We start from the raw sequence: 16168 nt of genomic DNA, 5'->3' as shown, positions 1-16168 counted from the left end.
GTTCTTCCAGCACAGCCGAATTCAACCCTCCACACTCGTGGGTAGGTAGGTCTATGAGTTCAGACCTTGACAGTCTTGGTTTAGCTTTCTAAAAGAAGCTAGAGTGACAACCAAAGAGTCATCCATTTTATTTAGTAGCTTATTTTTAACAGACAAAAACAAAACAAATCTTACAAACCTTTTTTTTCCTAGATAAATTTGACCTGGTTTAGTCTTTAGTGCAATGAATGGAAAAAACATCCCTAAATACTTCTGCATCAGTAGAGTTGGCCATTACTGAGCCTGGAGACCCATGCTAACTTTCCAGCAAAGGTAGTGTATTACTGTACGAGTGAACTAGGTTAGCTAGCAAGAATAAAGGACCAGGGCAGCAGCCATGGGGAGGGCACAGTGTCCTGGACTTGTAGCAATAGTATAACTGGCTTCCTTTCTCTGCTCAGACCTTATAGGGAAACTACTGGATGATTTTATTAGGCTGACAGGGGTTGGGGGAATAATGGGGTGAAGCACATTGCAGAGATTTCGGAAGCTTCTCATGGAACCTCACCATCCCCTAGAGCAGCTGGTAACCCCACTCCTCATTTTCATTCAGAAGCATCAAAACCAAAACATCACCCTCCATGCCCAAATGCCAGGATTGGAACTCTTCTGGAATCCATGGCTTTCTCTTTGGGCTGCTTGCAGCCACACAAAAGGCTGGGCCTTGACCTTGGGAGATCTTCAGCCTAACAGCTATTAGTCCTGGCATTTGGATTCCAGGGTTGAGGCTTCCCATTAGTGCCTCCCATACACCAAAGTGTTCAGCTCCTGAGTTTGATTTCAGGGGCTAGAGCAATAGCAGCTCCCACCCCTGTGGAAGATGGAAATACAGTGTACTTCATGAAAGGGAAACAAAATGGTGCTTTATTTTATTTTATTTTATTTTATTTATTTTAAAAAGGCGCTACAGTGGCAGGACGCTGCTGGGGATGGGGGCACACAGTGTAAGTGGTAGATTTTCCAAGACTTCCGCTCCCTATTGTCCTCCGAGTTCCTCTCTTCCTGGTCCTATCAGTAGCATAGGATTCAACAAAAGCCTTCATGAATGCCTCTTTATTTCTGAAAAGGAACTTCTACCCCTCCCTTTCCCATTTCCAGACTTGAAATCCTTCATCAGCTATCTCACTTCCATGTTGAAACCAGGACCACTGATTATAAGTCTGAAAATCTGGGTGTCCTACCCCATAACCAGGCCAAGATATCTGCCCCCAATGCTAAAGTCTCTGAATATTTCCTTTCTGTACATTCAATATATTTGGGCATATATACATCTATATACATCTTTCTATATATATATTATCTCTGTTTCTTTCTTCTTAGATAAACCTTTCATATATGTCATATCCTAATTTCCCAAGCCTCCCCACTTCTTGTTTGCGAGCCTAAGCAAGACTCAAGAGTTTCATTGATTTCACTAGGTCCCTCAGCATCATTTCTTTCTCATCTTCACACCCCAGGTATCTTCCCCCATCAGTTGTTTTGCCCATCTTCTGAAATCTCCCCTTTTTACACCTGTGCCTACCGAAATCTCCCCTTTTTACAACTGTGCCTACTACTCTGCTGATATTCCAAGTCCACAGTTGGTATGGGGGCCCATTTCTCACCAGACCTGGCTGCTTCTAAAGCTCGGCCTATTGCCTAAAAGAGGATTTCAGCTCAGAGGAGACAGACTATAGTCTAAAGAACCATTTAGAATTAAGGTAGGGGGTAGTTGTTCCCTGTAGGGGGCTTGTGGGAGAAGATGCCAGATCTCATTAATAGGACAGTGTGATTTAAAGTGCAACTTAAAGCAAAGCCTGGGTAATAATGGAGGAGATTCCAAAAGGGTAGGTCAGAAAATGTTTTCTTCTCACTTTTTCATCCAAGAGTCTAGAGGCTTGAGTCTGGGGGCTTAGAATAGACAGCAGGGGAATGGGAAGAAAGCATAGCATGGCCAAATAAACCAGATGGAGGTTAACTTGCCAATGGATAAGACGGTATAGACACACACACACACACACACACACGCACACACACACACACACAGCAGTACATCTTGTCCCTACACACTGAAAGAAATCAGGTAAGTCTAGTGTTGAATAAAGTTGAGAACGCAGAAGCTGGCTCTTGGCCTTCTGTTCTCCGTTTCAGATTTTTCAAGTTTTTGTGGTTCTTGTTTTTATGCCAACTAGAAGGTAATGGTGGGGTTTACAGTAGATGGACACCGAAGGGTCTTTGTTTTCAAGATATAGTTAGTTGAGTTCGAGGAGAGATCAATATAACAAGACCTTGTGCAATTGTAGTTGGTGGTGATCATGGGTCTAGCCTCAAAATTTTGTTTCTCTGCAAGGCTCTGTACATAGATGCATGTATATATTCTGTAGCTTGTAACAATTGGCTGAGACCACCTTAAATAAACTGCAACTTGACTTATAGTGGGACTATGCAGTACCACTATGTGGGGCTTCCTTGGTACCAAAGTGAGACCAGAAAGCACTCTAGGGATTTGGGGCTTTGGATAAAGCTTTGGTGCCTATATGCCTTTCCCTGACCCTTACCACAGACCCCACCAGGGAACAAGGAATAGGCTGAGTTTGATCTCTTAAAGTCTGCTTTTTAACTTGTCTGAAAATGGCCTCATGGCAGAGGAGAGTAGAGATGACACTGATTTTCTTCATTTTATACCAAGTCTCAGGAATGGCTGAGGGAAGCCATGGTTATTTGATCAGAGGGTATAATTTCATTTCCTTCCAGCATTGCCTAATGAAATAGCTGGCACTTTTCAGAAGGGCACTGGGAGGTGTAACTGAGAATAGTGGCTGCCAGCCACAGAGTTCTGCTCCTGCCCAAACCTTAACAAAGCATCACCAATTCTCAGAGGCTCTGTACAGCAGTTTGGAAATCTGAGAATTTACCCATCCCTCATGGTGGGATTGTGTTAACTTTCTGGGGAATCTGTGCCCTGTGAATCTAGTTTTACTTGAGCATCCGTGTTAAGAGAGGAAGGCCCTTGCATTTTCCCTCCCTTCTCCCAAAGAGTTGGGGTTAAGGAAGAAGGATCTAGGCTGAGCAGGAAAGGAAGAAGAGAAGCCAGGTACAGTGTAATCTGGAATATTATTTTCAGACCTTTCCATGGGGCCTGGGTACTGGACTCTTTTCAAAGGAACATATTGGCTTGGGTCCTTCCATTCACAGGACACAGGGAAACAGATCTTCTCTGGGCTGCCTGGAAGATAGGTTTAAAGGTTTAGATAACAACTTGTGTTAGTCACTCCAAATTGAAGAGTTCAGAATCCAGGATAGATATGGGTGGTTATATGTTTATGTTTCTTGGGCCAACTCCAATTCTCTGAGAACAGAGGCTATGAGGGAACTGGGTATCCTGAGAGTGTTCACTTGAGAAACTACAGAGGGAAAACAGTGGCGACCATGGTTCTAGCTTATGGTCAGAAGTCACCAGCAGAAATCAAGCTTCACGGTGGCAAACCCTGGCTTCTTTTAACAGAGATTGGTAGAAACCCTAGGATATGTTGATATCAGATTCCTGTATTTCTGAAAGCACAGACCACAAAGTGACCATCAGAGAGAGTCTTGCCTTTGGGAACTTGCTAGATGGAAAGGTAACAGAGGGAGCTCCAGCCTCAAGTCACCAAACTTCATGGTGGTGGTGGGAGGTGGGGGGCAGTCTATCCTTCCAACCACATGGTCCTCCTAATGTGAGTATCCAAGCATGGCTGAGGCCTTCTAAGCCACTTCAGCCTAATCCCACTCTTTCCCCCATCCTGGCTTAAGGGAGGTATGTGTATTGGGGCAGAAGCTGGGGAAGTGGAAAGGGGACAGTGGGAGGCGAACCTGGACTCCAGTTGGCCTAAGCTACCAACAGGCCACTGGGTTAAAGAAGAGGGAGTGGAGGATGGGTGCTTCAGGGGATCTCCAGTAAACCCGGGTAGTATTCCTTACCAGGGCATTGGAAGAGAGGAAAAGAGACCAGAGGAATGGGGGAGTGGGAACAGGTCATCAGACATTGCTGATGCGCACACTAAGGGCACTGCCCTCCTTCTCAGCTTGCTCCCTTAATGACTCCTCCAACTTGAGCTTTTCAGGGTCTCCGTAGCGTACAGTGCTGTCACGGAGGCCACTAGGAGAGGCCACTTTCACAACTTGGTCAAAAAGGCTAAAGTCAGCTATGTATTTACCACTGGCTGACAGTGAGATGGCAGGTGTGAACTCGTAGCCCCAAAGGATCTCCTCTGGCAGGTAGGAAGTGCGCACCTGACAGGTGGCACTGGTGGACTCCACTGTCCCACTTAGGATCAGCACCAGCTCAAAGTCACCCTCACCACTGCGAAGAGGGAGATCTTTCAAGGGACTGGTCTCATCTACCACATGATAGAAGGTAAGGGGTAGAATAAGGAAGGGGCTGTCAGAGGCTGTGTCTACTTGGAAAGTCACATTGACCTGGTTGAGCCGGATGTTCTCCCCCTCCTTGGTTTGGTGGGTCTGAAGCAGTTTTCCTGTCACCTGGCAGCCAATGAGGAGGCTCTTGCGCATATTGGCAACTCGGATCATGAGGCAGGGCTTGCCATTGTGGGAGGCCACAACTGCATGCTGGCTGAAACGAATGGTCTCAGCCCGCTTCTTGGGCCGGGCAATCTTCGCCAGGAAGGTACCTGTGATGAAGATTTCCAGGATGGTGGTGAGCACCAGCTGGGCAATAAGAAGCACAATGGCCAGTGGACATTCCTCACTGATGTAGCGGAAGCCATAGCCAATGGTGGTTTGGGATTCAAGGGAGAAGAGGAAGGCTCCAGTGAGTGTGTGCACCTGTACCACACAGGGGGTGTGGTTGGCCGGGGGGTCCAGCTCCAGCAGGTCCCCATGTGCCACAGCTACCAGATACCACACCACGCCAAAGAGGAACCATGTGCCTGCAAAGGTCGCAGAGAAGAGCAGAAGCTTGTAGCGCCACTGCATGTCAATGAAGGTTGTCCACAGGTCCTTGAGGTAGAGGAAGCGCTTGTCGGCAATGTGCTCCATTCTCACGTTGCTGCGACCATCTTTTGTCAGGACTCTCCGCCGTCGTATCCCTGGGCCCATTAGGGGCCGGCTTTCTGTCTGAGTGGTCTGACTGTAATACACCTTGGCAACTGACGTCATCTGGAGGGAGCAAGACAGCATAATGGAGGTTATCATAGAAATCCAGCTGACTCCTAACCCTCACCCCATGGGAGGGAGGAATTAACATTCATTTGAGTGTCGCTTATGTGTTCTTGTCTTACCAAATATTTATTGAGCACTTGCTATGTGCCAGGCACTGTGCAGGGGCCGAGGCGGGTGGATCGCCTGAGGTCAGGAGTTCAAGACCAGCCTGGCCAACATGGCAAAACCCTGTCTCTACTAAAAATACAAAAATTAGCTGGGCATGGTGGCATGCACCTGTAGTCCCAGCTACTCAGGAGGCTGAGGCAGGAGAATCGCTTGAACCCGGGAGACAGAGGTTGCAGTGAGCCGACATCGCGCCACTGCACTCCAGCCTGGGTGACACAGCGAGACTCCGTCTCAAAAAAAAAAATAAAGTAAATAAAATAAAATGACATCATTCTGCTCTCCAAGAACTCACAGCCTAGTGAGAAAGATGCCTATTTAGTAAGCAAATAATTGCAACACAGTCTGATATTTGTAATTCTTAGCGGAAGAGAGGCAGAAAAGAAAGAGTAGTAGCTTCACAGTTCCTTGAAGGTGAGGGTGAGACTAATGAGAGCCTTCACCACAAAACCAGTCCTCCGAAGAGCTCTAATTTTGAAATAGGATCCGTCCCCACCCTTAAGAATGGCTGTGAAGCAAGACAAGCTATCCTGTTGAAATCCTTCCAGGCCAATCCCCCTTAACACACACACACACACACACACACACACAACCTTAATTTCTTCATTCTCTGCTCTACCCCCAAGCCACTACCCACTGGTGATACTAAGATACTCATCTGGTTCAGAGAATAGCAGAAATTACCCATTCTTTTACCCTTCAAGATGCTCCCTAAGCACCCAGACCATTTCATTTTTTATCATCATCATCATCATCTGTTTGCATCATCTGGGGAAATTTGATCTGAGTTAGAGTCTAGGGCAATGTTAGGAAGAGTACAGATGGGACTTGAACAAAAAGAAATAAGCAGTGGTGGAGGAGAAACATGTTGAAACTTCCTGGCAGCACTGGGACATTTTCTGAAGGACTGGCAGAAATGCCAGATTGTGGGTGGCAAAATTGTTTCGACGGAATGAAGTAGAAGAGCTAGGGGTGTATATTAACTAGCAGCTATGTCTGCACAGGCTCAAATTCAGGATTGCTATTTGTTCTGATAGCAGAAAGTGGGGCAAGCCACTGAAATAGGAGACAATTCACTTAATACAAGGTGCCTGGCACCCTTGCCCAAGCAGTAACTTGTACTTTTCCAGCACAGAAAGAATTTTAATCACTTGAGCCCTTGGACCCTGGATCTGATAGCCAGATCTTCTGTGGAGCAGGGTGATCTCTGGGGAGTTTAGCCCTTCTTGGAGAGGCTCATTACATTCTCCATTCGAAAAAGTCTGAACCATTGCATTTTATGATTCTTCACACTGCCCACCCCACCCCCCATCTCTATTTTCCCCATGGCCTTGCCCCTGGAAAACTTCAAATCTTTTGGGCCTGACCATATGCCCAACCAGGTAGGCACTGAATTGGAGATCACCTATGGATGAGAACCCTGAGAATGTTCAGAGGCAACAAGGATGCCCAATTTACCAGCCCTGTGTCACAGGCCATTTGGAACTTCCGTTCATGCAAGACTGTTCAACCAGACCTGGATGTCATTCACTCCCCTATATCCTTGGCTGCTTTGGAACAAAAAGGAAGCTCTGCAACTCTGAAGTTTGAAGAATTTGTATTTCAAGCCTAAACAAAGCCCTATTTAGTACTCAGTAGTAGTAATAATAACATAACAACCATACTGCCTGTATCTATATACCATTTTAGAATTCACACATTAGAATACCTTCTCATTTGATCCTCAAACTCTTGAAAAAAAAAGATGTAAACTCCTATAAGATTTTGAGGAATATTAGAGAACAGAAGAAGTGCTGTAAAATTAGAGATGAATGAACATAGTTTTAATTTTCAAAAAGAAAAATGAAGTACCTTTCACAAACTACAAACAGGTAAGATATTGATCCTAGGCAAGATTCTAGAATGGAATATTAAGATTACGAGTACTTAGGCAGGATGGGGGAAAGGAAGTTATCAATAGGATCCAGTGTGGATTTACTAAGAACAAGTCACATCAAAATAGCCTAATTTTGGCTGAGTGTGGTGGCTCATACGTGTATCCCAGCACTTTGGGAGGCTGAGGCAGGAGGATCACTTGAGATCAGAAGTTCAAAACCATCCTGGGAAACAGCAAGAACCCATATCAGCAAAAATTTTTAAAAATTAGCTGGATATGGTAGCACACACCTGTACTCCCAGCTACTTGGAGGCTGAGGCAGGAGGATCACTTGAGCTCAGGAGTTGGAGGCTGCAGAGAGCTATAATCATGCCACTGCACTGCAGCCTGGGCAACAGAATGAGACCCTGTCTCAAAAATAATAATAACCTGATTTTCTTTTATGATAAGGCTACTAAATTGACAAATCGAAGAAGTGCAACAGAGAACGTGTACCTAAACTTCAGGAGATTTTTGACAAGATCTCTCATTATGACCTGGGGATAAGATAAAGAAAAATGAAGAGAATGCTAATCTAATTCGGTGACTTTAAAAATCAGTGGTACTGGTGAGGGGACCATGATAGCCTGGAATTCATTTTCTATTGATACACCAGAGAGCTTCATCTTTGGCCTTGCCCTATTCAATTTTCTTAACATGAACTTCATTCAAAACTATAGAATGCTATGGCCATCAATTGTGTGCCTGACAGAAAGCTGGGACAGATAGCAAATGCAAGAGCTGGGGCAGAATTAGGATCCAAAAGGAGTCAAATAAGTAGGCCAAGTCTAACAAAAATGTTAAGTGCTGGATTATGTACTTGGGTCCAAAAATTACCTGAGCAAGTTCTGGATTGAGAAGATGTGATTTAGCAAAGCAGTACAATATAAAAAAATTAAACATATTAGCAGAAAATAATCCAATATGAGTTATTCATGTGTTTTGATTGCCAAAAAAGCAAACTAATCTTAAGCTCCTTCAGTTGAACTGAAGTCCCTAGAACAAAAAAGTCGTTGATTCTACTCTGCTCTGTTCATCCCACACCTGCAGTATCCAGCATCAAGGAACACTCAGGATATGAGAGGATTCAGAACCAGAACACATGAGAAATGATTGAAGGAAATAGGGAAGTTGATTCAGGAGAAGAGGCAATCAGAAAGATATAATGAATGTGTGCAAATATTTGGTTTGAAGGACTATCACGTGATCAAAGGCTTGGACTTGTCCTTTGAGCTCCAAGAGGAACAATCAGGGAGTTCATACTGCAGGGATAAAGATTGCAAGTTGATATTATAAAGAGCATTGTAACAATCAGGAAGGCACTTTGGACAAGCACTTTGCAGAGATCCTATGGCGGAGATAAAAGCTTTGGATGGGAGATTGAAAGACTGTCTTGAAGATTCTGTCTATACCCATGGTGGGTCAGGATGTCTGCCTTCTCCACCCCACTTCTACCCCTGCACTTTCTATGGTGACTTTCAGGGATCCTTAACTGAAGTCCTAGCTTTGTTTATGTTGAGGGGAGATTCTACATATCTTGGAGAATGGAAGCTCTTAGGGCCCAAGAAAAGCCTTGCTTATCATTCCCAAAATATTAGTCTATAATTCCTTCTCACTTTAAAATTTATAAAATATGTAGTTTGATCTTCACACCATGAGGTAGGTAAGAAAGACACCATAGAAGCTAAGGTTCAGAGAGCTTTGCCCCAAGTAGATTAGTGGTAAAGTTGGAATGAGAATCCAGGTCTCCCAGCTCCTGGTCCAGAACTTTTTAATTTTAGCAACTGCTTTTGTGTGCCCCAGGTTCATTCTCTTGGACCTCATGCTCTCAGCAGGTGCCACTACAGTACGCTGTATGTAAGACCACACATCCCAGGGTTAAGGCTCTAGACTCAAGGGTACTGGAGATTTCGGCCACTGCTAGCCTCTTTGTTGCCTCTGGCTGTTGTGATTGCCACCTCCAGCTGTAGTGCCTGTGGTTGCCAGCCTTTATATTTGCCACCTCCAGCTGTTATCTGCTGCTCCCAGCTGTTGTGCCACCTCCCACAGCCAGGCAGCTTTGTTCTCTGCGGTGGCCAGAGTCAGAAGCGGATAAACAATCAGCTACACTCCACCCCCAAGCTGGCCAGGCCCCTGGGGAAGGAATCGAGCCAAAGCTCTGGAAATCATCTGTTGCGCACCCCACCACCCCGGGGCACCCCCGCAAAATAAAACATACTCTTTCCTCTAGAGGGTGCTATTTCCCCCAAAACAGTCCCAGCCAGCCAAATACCAGAGACAGAATTCTGAAGACCAGCCTGAGTGGCGAAAGAGACAGAAACAGAGATATTCACCTTCTTTCTCCTCTAAGAACTGAACTAGTGATCCTTTCCCTAAAACAAAGCCAGTCATAGCTACAGTGATGATCAGCACGTTCCCTCAGCAAGTACCACTCCCACTTACTGCTACCCCCGGAAGTTCTTCCTGAAGCTGTCTTTTTTTGCCTGTGCACTCATTTATTTTACTTGAGAGTCATTTGTTCTACTTGAGAGTCATTTATTCTCCAGGATAATACATGGATTTATCAGGGCCTTTCTTGAGTAAGGACACTGTTGTTCTTGTGACTCTCAATAACTTGATCTGTGGCTCCCCTTTGCTTTTTGCTACTTTGCTCCTGGGTTTCTCTTCCTCAAATACACTTCTGACTAGAAAGGGTGCTTCAACCTCCTCCCAGGGACAGCAGGTACAGGGGAAAGAGAAAAGCTGCACCAGCAGGGAAAGTGCTTTATCTGTTTTCTCTGTAGCCTCTCAGCACACCATTCATGATTTGGTCTCTGCCTACTTCTGACTTTACCCTTGACAATCTTTCACAGGCCCCCTGAACTCCAGCGCAGAGCCTCACTACCCAATCCTTTCTACCTTTGGACCTGCTTCTGCACTGCCCTGCTCCGTGCCTACCTGATGATCTCCTTATCTTTCAGAACTCGACTCAACTGTTAGTTACTCCCTTTGACGCCTTCCCTGACTCTCAAAAAAACAATTCATCTTCTCTGTCCCTCCCATCCCTGCCCAGAATGGGTTTACTTTACTATGCTTGCTCTTGTACATATTCTCTTTCCCCCACCCCACCCCCACCCCCAGATGGGATCTCACTCTGTTACCCAGGCTGAAGTGCAGGAGTGCAGTGGTGCAATCTCAGCTCGCTACAACCTCTGCCTCCTGGACTCAAGCAGTCCTCCCACCTCATCCTCCTAAGTAGCTGGCACTATAGGCATGTGCCACCATGCCCAGCTAATTTTTGTACTTTTAGTAGAGACGGGGTTTCATCCTGTTGCCCAGGCTGGTCTCAAACTCCTGGACTTAAGTGATCTGCCCACCTTGGCCTCCCAAAGTGCTGGGATTACAGGTGTGAGCCACTGCACCTGGCCCTCTTGTACATATTCCTATTTTGAAGCATTATAGTGCTTCGAGATGGTTTGTTTATCATTGTTTACCATCTTTGTGCTCCTAATTTAAGACTACTGACTCTGCCTTTCATCTGTTTCCCCAGTGCCTAGTATAGTTTGTTAAGAAAGAGTAAGGGAATGACTGAAAGCCTGATCTGGACGGGCCAAGGCCCCCCTGAGGGCTGCAGTTTTTATCTGCCTCACAGGAAACACCTAGTTCACACAGACCTTCAGGAGGAGCCACTTCAGAGTGCGAGGGGACCCAGGTTTACACAGGCTTTGCTAATGCTGCAGATGCCTACACCCTGTTTTCAGAAGGTAAGAAAATAAAAGCCCAAGATATCAGTCCCTGCTCTCTTCTGGGCCAACTGTTCCATTTGCAGGGGGCTGGGGAGAGAATGAGCTTTGTAAATTGCTACAGAGCATTGGAGTTGATTATGCTAAATTAGGTGACTAGAAAAGATACTTCCACCCCCTCCCAGGGGCAGCAGGTGCAGGGGGAGGGGAAAAGCTGCACCCACAGGGAAAGTGCTTTGTCTGTTTCTCTGTTGCAAGAGCAAGTTGACTGAAAGGAGCTTTGGGATATGAATACTAAATGCATTCACTTCCAATTGTAAAATCCTTTCTTCTCCTACTTGCTGCTCTATTTTGGTTCCTAAAATAGTTAAAGGGACCATCATCCTACCCATTACCCACACTCAAAGCCAGGATCATCTCAAACTCTCTTCTTGCCTCAACTCAACATTTATCTAAAGCCATGTGCTGTGGATTTATTATTTGTGCCTCCTCCCCTTCATTCCATTGTCTTTTTTCAGGTCCTAATGCCTTGTGGCTGAATCACTGCATCAGCCTCCTACTCATCTCGTGTCTCTGTTCTTTCTCTCCTCAAATCCATCCTACATTGCTCCTGGGTTTCTCTTCCTCAAATACACCTCTGATCAGGAATCAATGAACATTTATCCAGTACTTTAGAAAGCACTTTCACATTTTATTCTCATGGCATTCCTATGAAATATTAAGATTATAATCCTTGTTTTATGAATGAGGAAACTGAGGCTCAGAGAGATGGTGTAACTCAGTAAACTGTGGAATTAGATTCATGCCCAGGTCCCGTCTCCCGAATCCATCCACTTTTCATTTTACTATAATTGTCTTAGTTCTTTCTCTAGCTCAAAACATTTTAATGTCTCCCCATTATCTATCAAAGACAGGCCAAACCCAGGCTGGCATGTAAGGCCTTCCACAGTCTGCTTCTGAACCTGCTTTCTAGCCTTATCTCCGACCACTTTTCTGCTATGGCACACTGCATATTGCAAGCAAACCAACCACTCCCTGCTCCCTGTTGTGCACACCCATGCTTTCCTGCCTTCCATGATCCTGCACTTCTCTCTTCCTGGGCTCCCCTTCCTCCTTGTCTTTACCTATCCAAGTCTTATCTTTCAGAGTCCAGTTCAAATAACCCCTCTTCCATGAAGCCTTCTCTGATTCCTACAACCTTAAGTAATGCCTCCCTTTTCTGAGTTTCCATATATGTATATCTATATCCAACTATACCCGTAATGGCACCGCTCTTAGTACATGGTGTATCATTTGTATTCTACTACAAATAAGGTCATTGAAAGAAGGATCCAGCATTTTATATATATATATATATGTTATCCTAAAGATTAGCACAATGTGTGACACATAGTAAGTGCTCAAGAAGTATTTTATGATTGAATTAAAAGTAGGAGGGGACTCCTAACCCACTCCAGCCATAGGGGCCAATCTAACTGACTCCATCCATCATCACAGGGCCAGGGAGATGTGGAAGTTCTTGTCCTAGGTAGAATGGATGGAACTTCACTCTGGTCCAGCACTTCTCACTCTGGGGCTTTCTCATTCCCCCTTCTTGTTTGTATCTTCTCTTGATTTTTTAATGATGTTTTCTTTTTTCCTTGTACACATGGAAACCCGAGATAACTAATTACCAACACTAATAGGTATGCAAACAAACCAAATGTTTTCATCTGTATTAATGTTGCCCACCACATTCAGTTTGAGCTGTGTTTTTGTTCATTTATACAATAAACACTTTGTTATTGTTATTGAAACTGGGTCTCACTCTGTCACACAGGCTGGAGTGCAGTGGTGTGATCATGGCTCACTGCAGCCTCGACCTCCTGGGCTCAAGTGATTCTACTACCTCATCCTCCTGAGTACCTGGGACTACAGGTGCACACCACCACACCCAGCTAATTTTTTTTTTTTTGTAGAGATGGGATCCCACTATGTTGCCCAGGCTTGTCTCAAACTCCTGGGCTCAAGCCATCCTCCCACCTCAGCCTCCCTAAATGCAGAGATTACAAGCATGAGTCATCATGCCCAGCCTCAGTAAACATTTTTTTTTCCAGCAACTACTGGGTGCCAAATTCTAAACAAGACAATGGAATTATGGAGATGGATCAGATGTAGATTCTTTCTGTGAAGACCTTGCAATTTAACAAAGGAGAAAACTATAAAACAGGCAGGAAGTGATAAGTGCCATGGAAAAGGCATCAGTGAAGTACAAGAAGAGCTTGTGAAGGGAAAACTGACATCTAGTGCAAGGGAACAGGGTTGGGAAAGATGAGGAAATCCAGGGCCACCCAGGAAATAGGAAATAAGGATCCATTCATTTTGGTTGAAGCGTTGGGAGCACATGAAAGATCTTAATAGGACACACTGGGAAAACAGTGATGTGCTGTGACCCCTCAACACCCTCCTGCTTTGTGGCCAGCCCCTGTGGATTCCTTCATGGCCAGCTGCAGGGCCAGGGTCAGGCCCTGCAGCTCCTGCAAGGGTCAGGTACAGAGCCTTGGCTTCCTCCATGGTGCTCTAGCCTGCTGGTCTGGTCTTTTCTTTTCTCTTCTTTTCTTTTTTTGTGGAGTCTCACTCTGTCTCCAGGCTGGAGTGCAGTGATGCAATCTCAGCTCACTGCAACCTCCACCTCCCGGGCTCAAGCGATTCTTCTGCCTCAGCCTCCCGAGTAGCTGGAATTACAGGCATGAGCCACCATGCCCAGCTGGCCAGCTGGCCACCATGTTGGCCAGGATGGTCTCGATTTCTTTACGTCATGATCCACCTGCCTCAGCCTCCCAAAGTGCTGGGATTACAGGCATGAGCTACGGTGTCTGGCCTAGCCTGCTGGTCATTCTTTCTTAGAGCCACTAGATGATTTCTGTTTTTTGACTGTGGAGTATTTCCTCTTGCAAATGTTTGGTTCAGGGACATGGAAGGAGAGATGGAGGGGAACTATCACGTATTGAATGCCTACTCTAGACCAGCACTTCATATTTCATCTTTTTACTGTAAAAAGATGTTTTACTGTTTCATCTGTAAAACAAATCTTATTATCTTCATAATTACTGCTGAGGAAATTGAGGTTCAGAGAGCCCAGGTGACACAATTTATTGGTAGCAGAGCTGAAATTTATGCCTCTTCCTGGCTGGATTCCAAAGTCCTTTCCACCATTACTTCAAATTAATACTATAGTTTATTTGTCTTCACTGAGCAAACTCAACACTCAGCAAGCAGAGATGACACCTTAAGCACAGTGGAGGTTAGCAGGAGCCAGACAGGTATGAAAAAATCACCAGCAGTGATGCCCAGGATGTATCCAAGTGTTGGAGGCGACGCCCTTCCTTCATGGCTGCTTGATCCCATTGTTTCTCCTAGTTTTCCATTATTTGTCTTTATTCTCCCCACTTCCTTCATGTGGACTCTCCTCCCAACGGTCTTCTCATCTCTATCAAAGGTGCTTCTCTGCTTGTCCTCTCTTTTCATCCTGGCTGTCACTAAAATGTCTCCCTGACCCCATCCTCCTTCTCACCTCCCTCTTTGCCTTTGTATTGCCTACACATCTCTCTGGCTGTCCCTTCTTTTCCTTATGGTTTCTCCAGCTTCCTGTATCTCATCCTGGTAATAGTATGCTATCCATCTAATCATAACTCTCGCCTTCAAATTCTTTACCACACTTTATCCTTCTATTCTTCTTCTGTATCACACAGCCTATGTGTCCATATTAATAGAGATATTCTAAGCCCAAAAGCCTCCTATTCTTCTCCCTACTTCTTCCCTGTAGAAAAGAGCCTTTTGATTGAGGGATCTGGAAATGAGATCGGAAAGGGAGGCAGATTCCTGGAAAATAAGAACAGTGCCTACTATAGCTATTAACTAATCCAATTATCTTAGGTTTGAAGGTCTTTCTGAACCAATCACTGTTTGGTAAAGACAAATGAATAGGTGGATAGAAATAGGGACTCAGCTTGCTCTGTGTCCTACTATCTGTCCATCATGCTCAAGAACCCCAGATCCAGCTCTGTTCTTCTTCCAACCTTGAGGGCTTACATAATCCTTGCAGTACTTTTCTTCCTTCCCTTCCTGTCCTATCCTTCTCCTTCCTCTTCCATGTTGGGAGAGCCCTGTATGCAGTAGAGGAGTTTTGAGCACTATGTCTCAGCACCTGAGATTAGGCTGGTCTCCACACCCATACTTATCTTAGACAGTTGAGCTAGGTATCTGTCCATGCCCAGTATTCTGAAGATAGAGAATTAGGCTCAAGGATGTGTAAAAGCCACTCAGAACTAAGAGACAGCACTGCTTGGTGGAACATGCACTGGACTGGCAAGTAAGAGACTTGGGTGCCGATCTCAACTCTGCCACTGACTAGCTGTGACCTCAGTCAAGCCTCTCAGCCTCTCGGATCTGTATTTCCTTCATTGTGGAATAGGGGTTGGTATTAGTTTCACACTTCTCAAACTAGGGCATACACTAGTGTGTCAGGAGGCACTCAAACCACAGGACTACATTTATTATATTTCCTGAAGTTATCAATTTTGCTCAGATTTTGAGGGAAAGTGTTATTTTAATATTATGCCAACATTGTACAATGAAGTAGAATAAACATTTTGAATGGCTTGAGACAAAAAGAGATTTCAAGGATGTCCAGTGTGTGGCCACTTACAGCTCATCCCTGTAGATTCTAGGGCACAAATTCCCTCTCCTCTGCCTTTCAGGACACATTGCAAGGTCAGTCTGGGAGGTGCTACGTTAGAGGATGATTAGGGTCACTTCCTGCTGTAAATCTCTATGTCCAGCCCAAGTTGCCTCCACAGCAGTCTGGTCCCACTCCTCCCCCCGGCCTCGGTGGAGACAGCAAACAGCTACTCAGCCTCCTCTCACCAACCATATTATCTTTTTTTGGATACCAGTTCCAACTTGAATAGCGACCTTAGAGTCCTCCAGAAGGAGATCAGTTGCATTGGGATGAAAAAGAAGCACTTCTGGGCTTCCAAGTGTTCTTAATGAGGGTTGGGGAAGAGAAAAGGAAGGAGAGGGGTAAGAGAGGAAGGGCAGGAAGAAAGGCACTGCATGGTTATGTAAGCCCTCAAGGTTGGAAGAAGAATGGAGCTGGATTTGGGGTTCTTTTCAAACTTGATGTCTTTATTCATTAATCCGCCTCCTG

General features: G+C 45.2%; 1 protein-coding gene across 1 annotated transcript in view; it reads right to left on the bottom strand.

Annotated features, from left to right (window-relative positions):
• Positions 1–107: 107 nt before the first annotated feature.
• The window catches only part of KCNJ10 (potassium inwardly rectifying channel subfamily J member 10), a 32705-nt gene continuing 16644 nt past the window's right edge, over positions 108–16168 (bottom strand). Inside the window, exon 2 of the mRNA XM_004027072.5 lies at positions 108–5175. Within this exon, the coding sequence (XP_004027121.1) occupies positions 4036–5175 (1140 nt within the window). The 3' untranslated portion in view covers positions 108–4035. The remainder of the gene's footprint in view (positions 5176–16168) is intronic.

The sequence above is a fragment of the Gorilla gorilla genome, chromosome 1 (genome assembly GCF_029281585.2).
Source record: "Gorilla gorilla gorilla isolate KB3781 chromosome 1, NHGRI_mGorGor1-v2.1_pri, whole genome shotgun sequence".
NCBI lineage: Eukaryota > Metazoa > Chordata > Mammalia > Primates > Hominidae > Gorilla > Gorilla gorilla.
The sequence above is the reverse complement of the archived record's forward strand: the minus strand, read 5'-3'. Positions and strand labels throughout refer to the sequence as shown.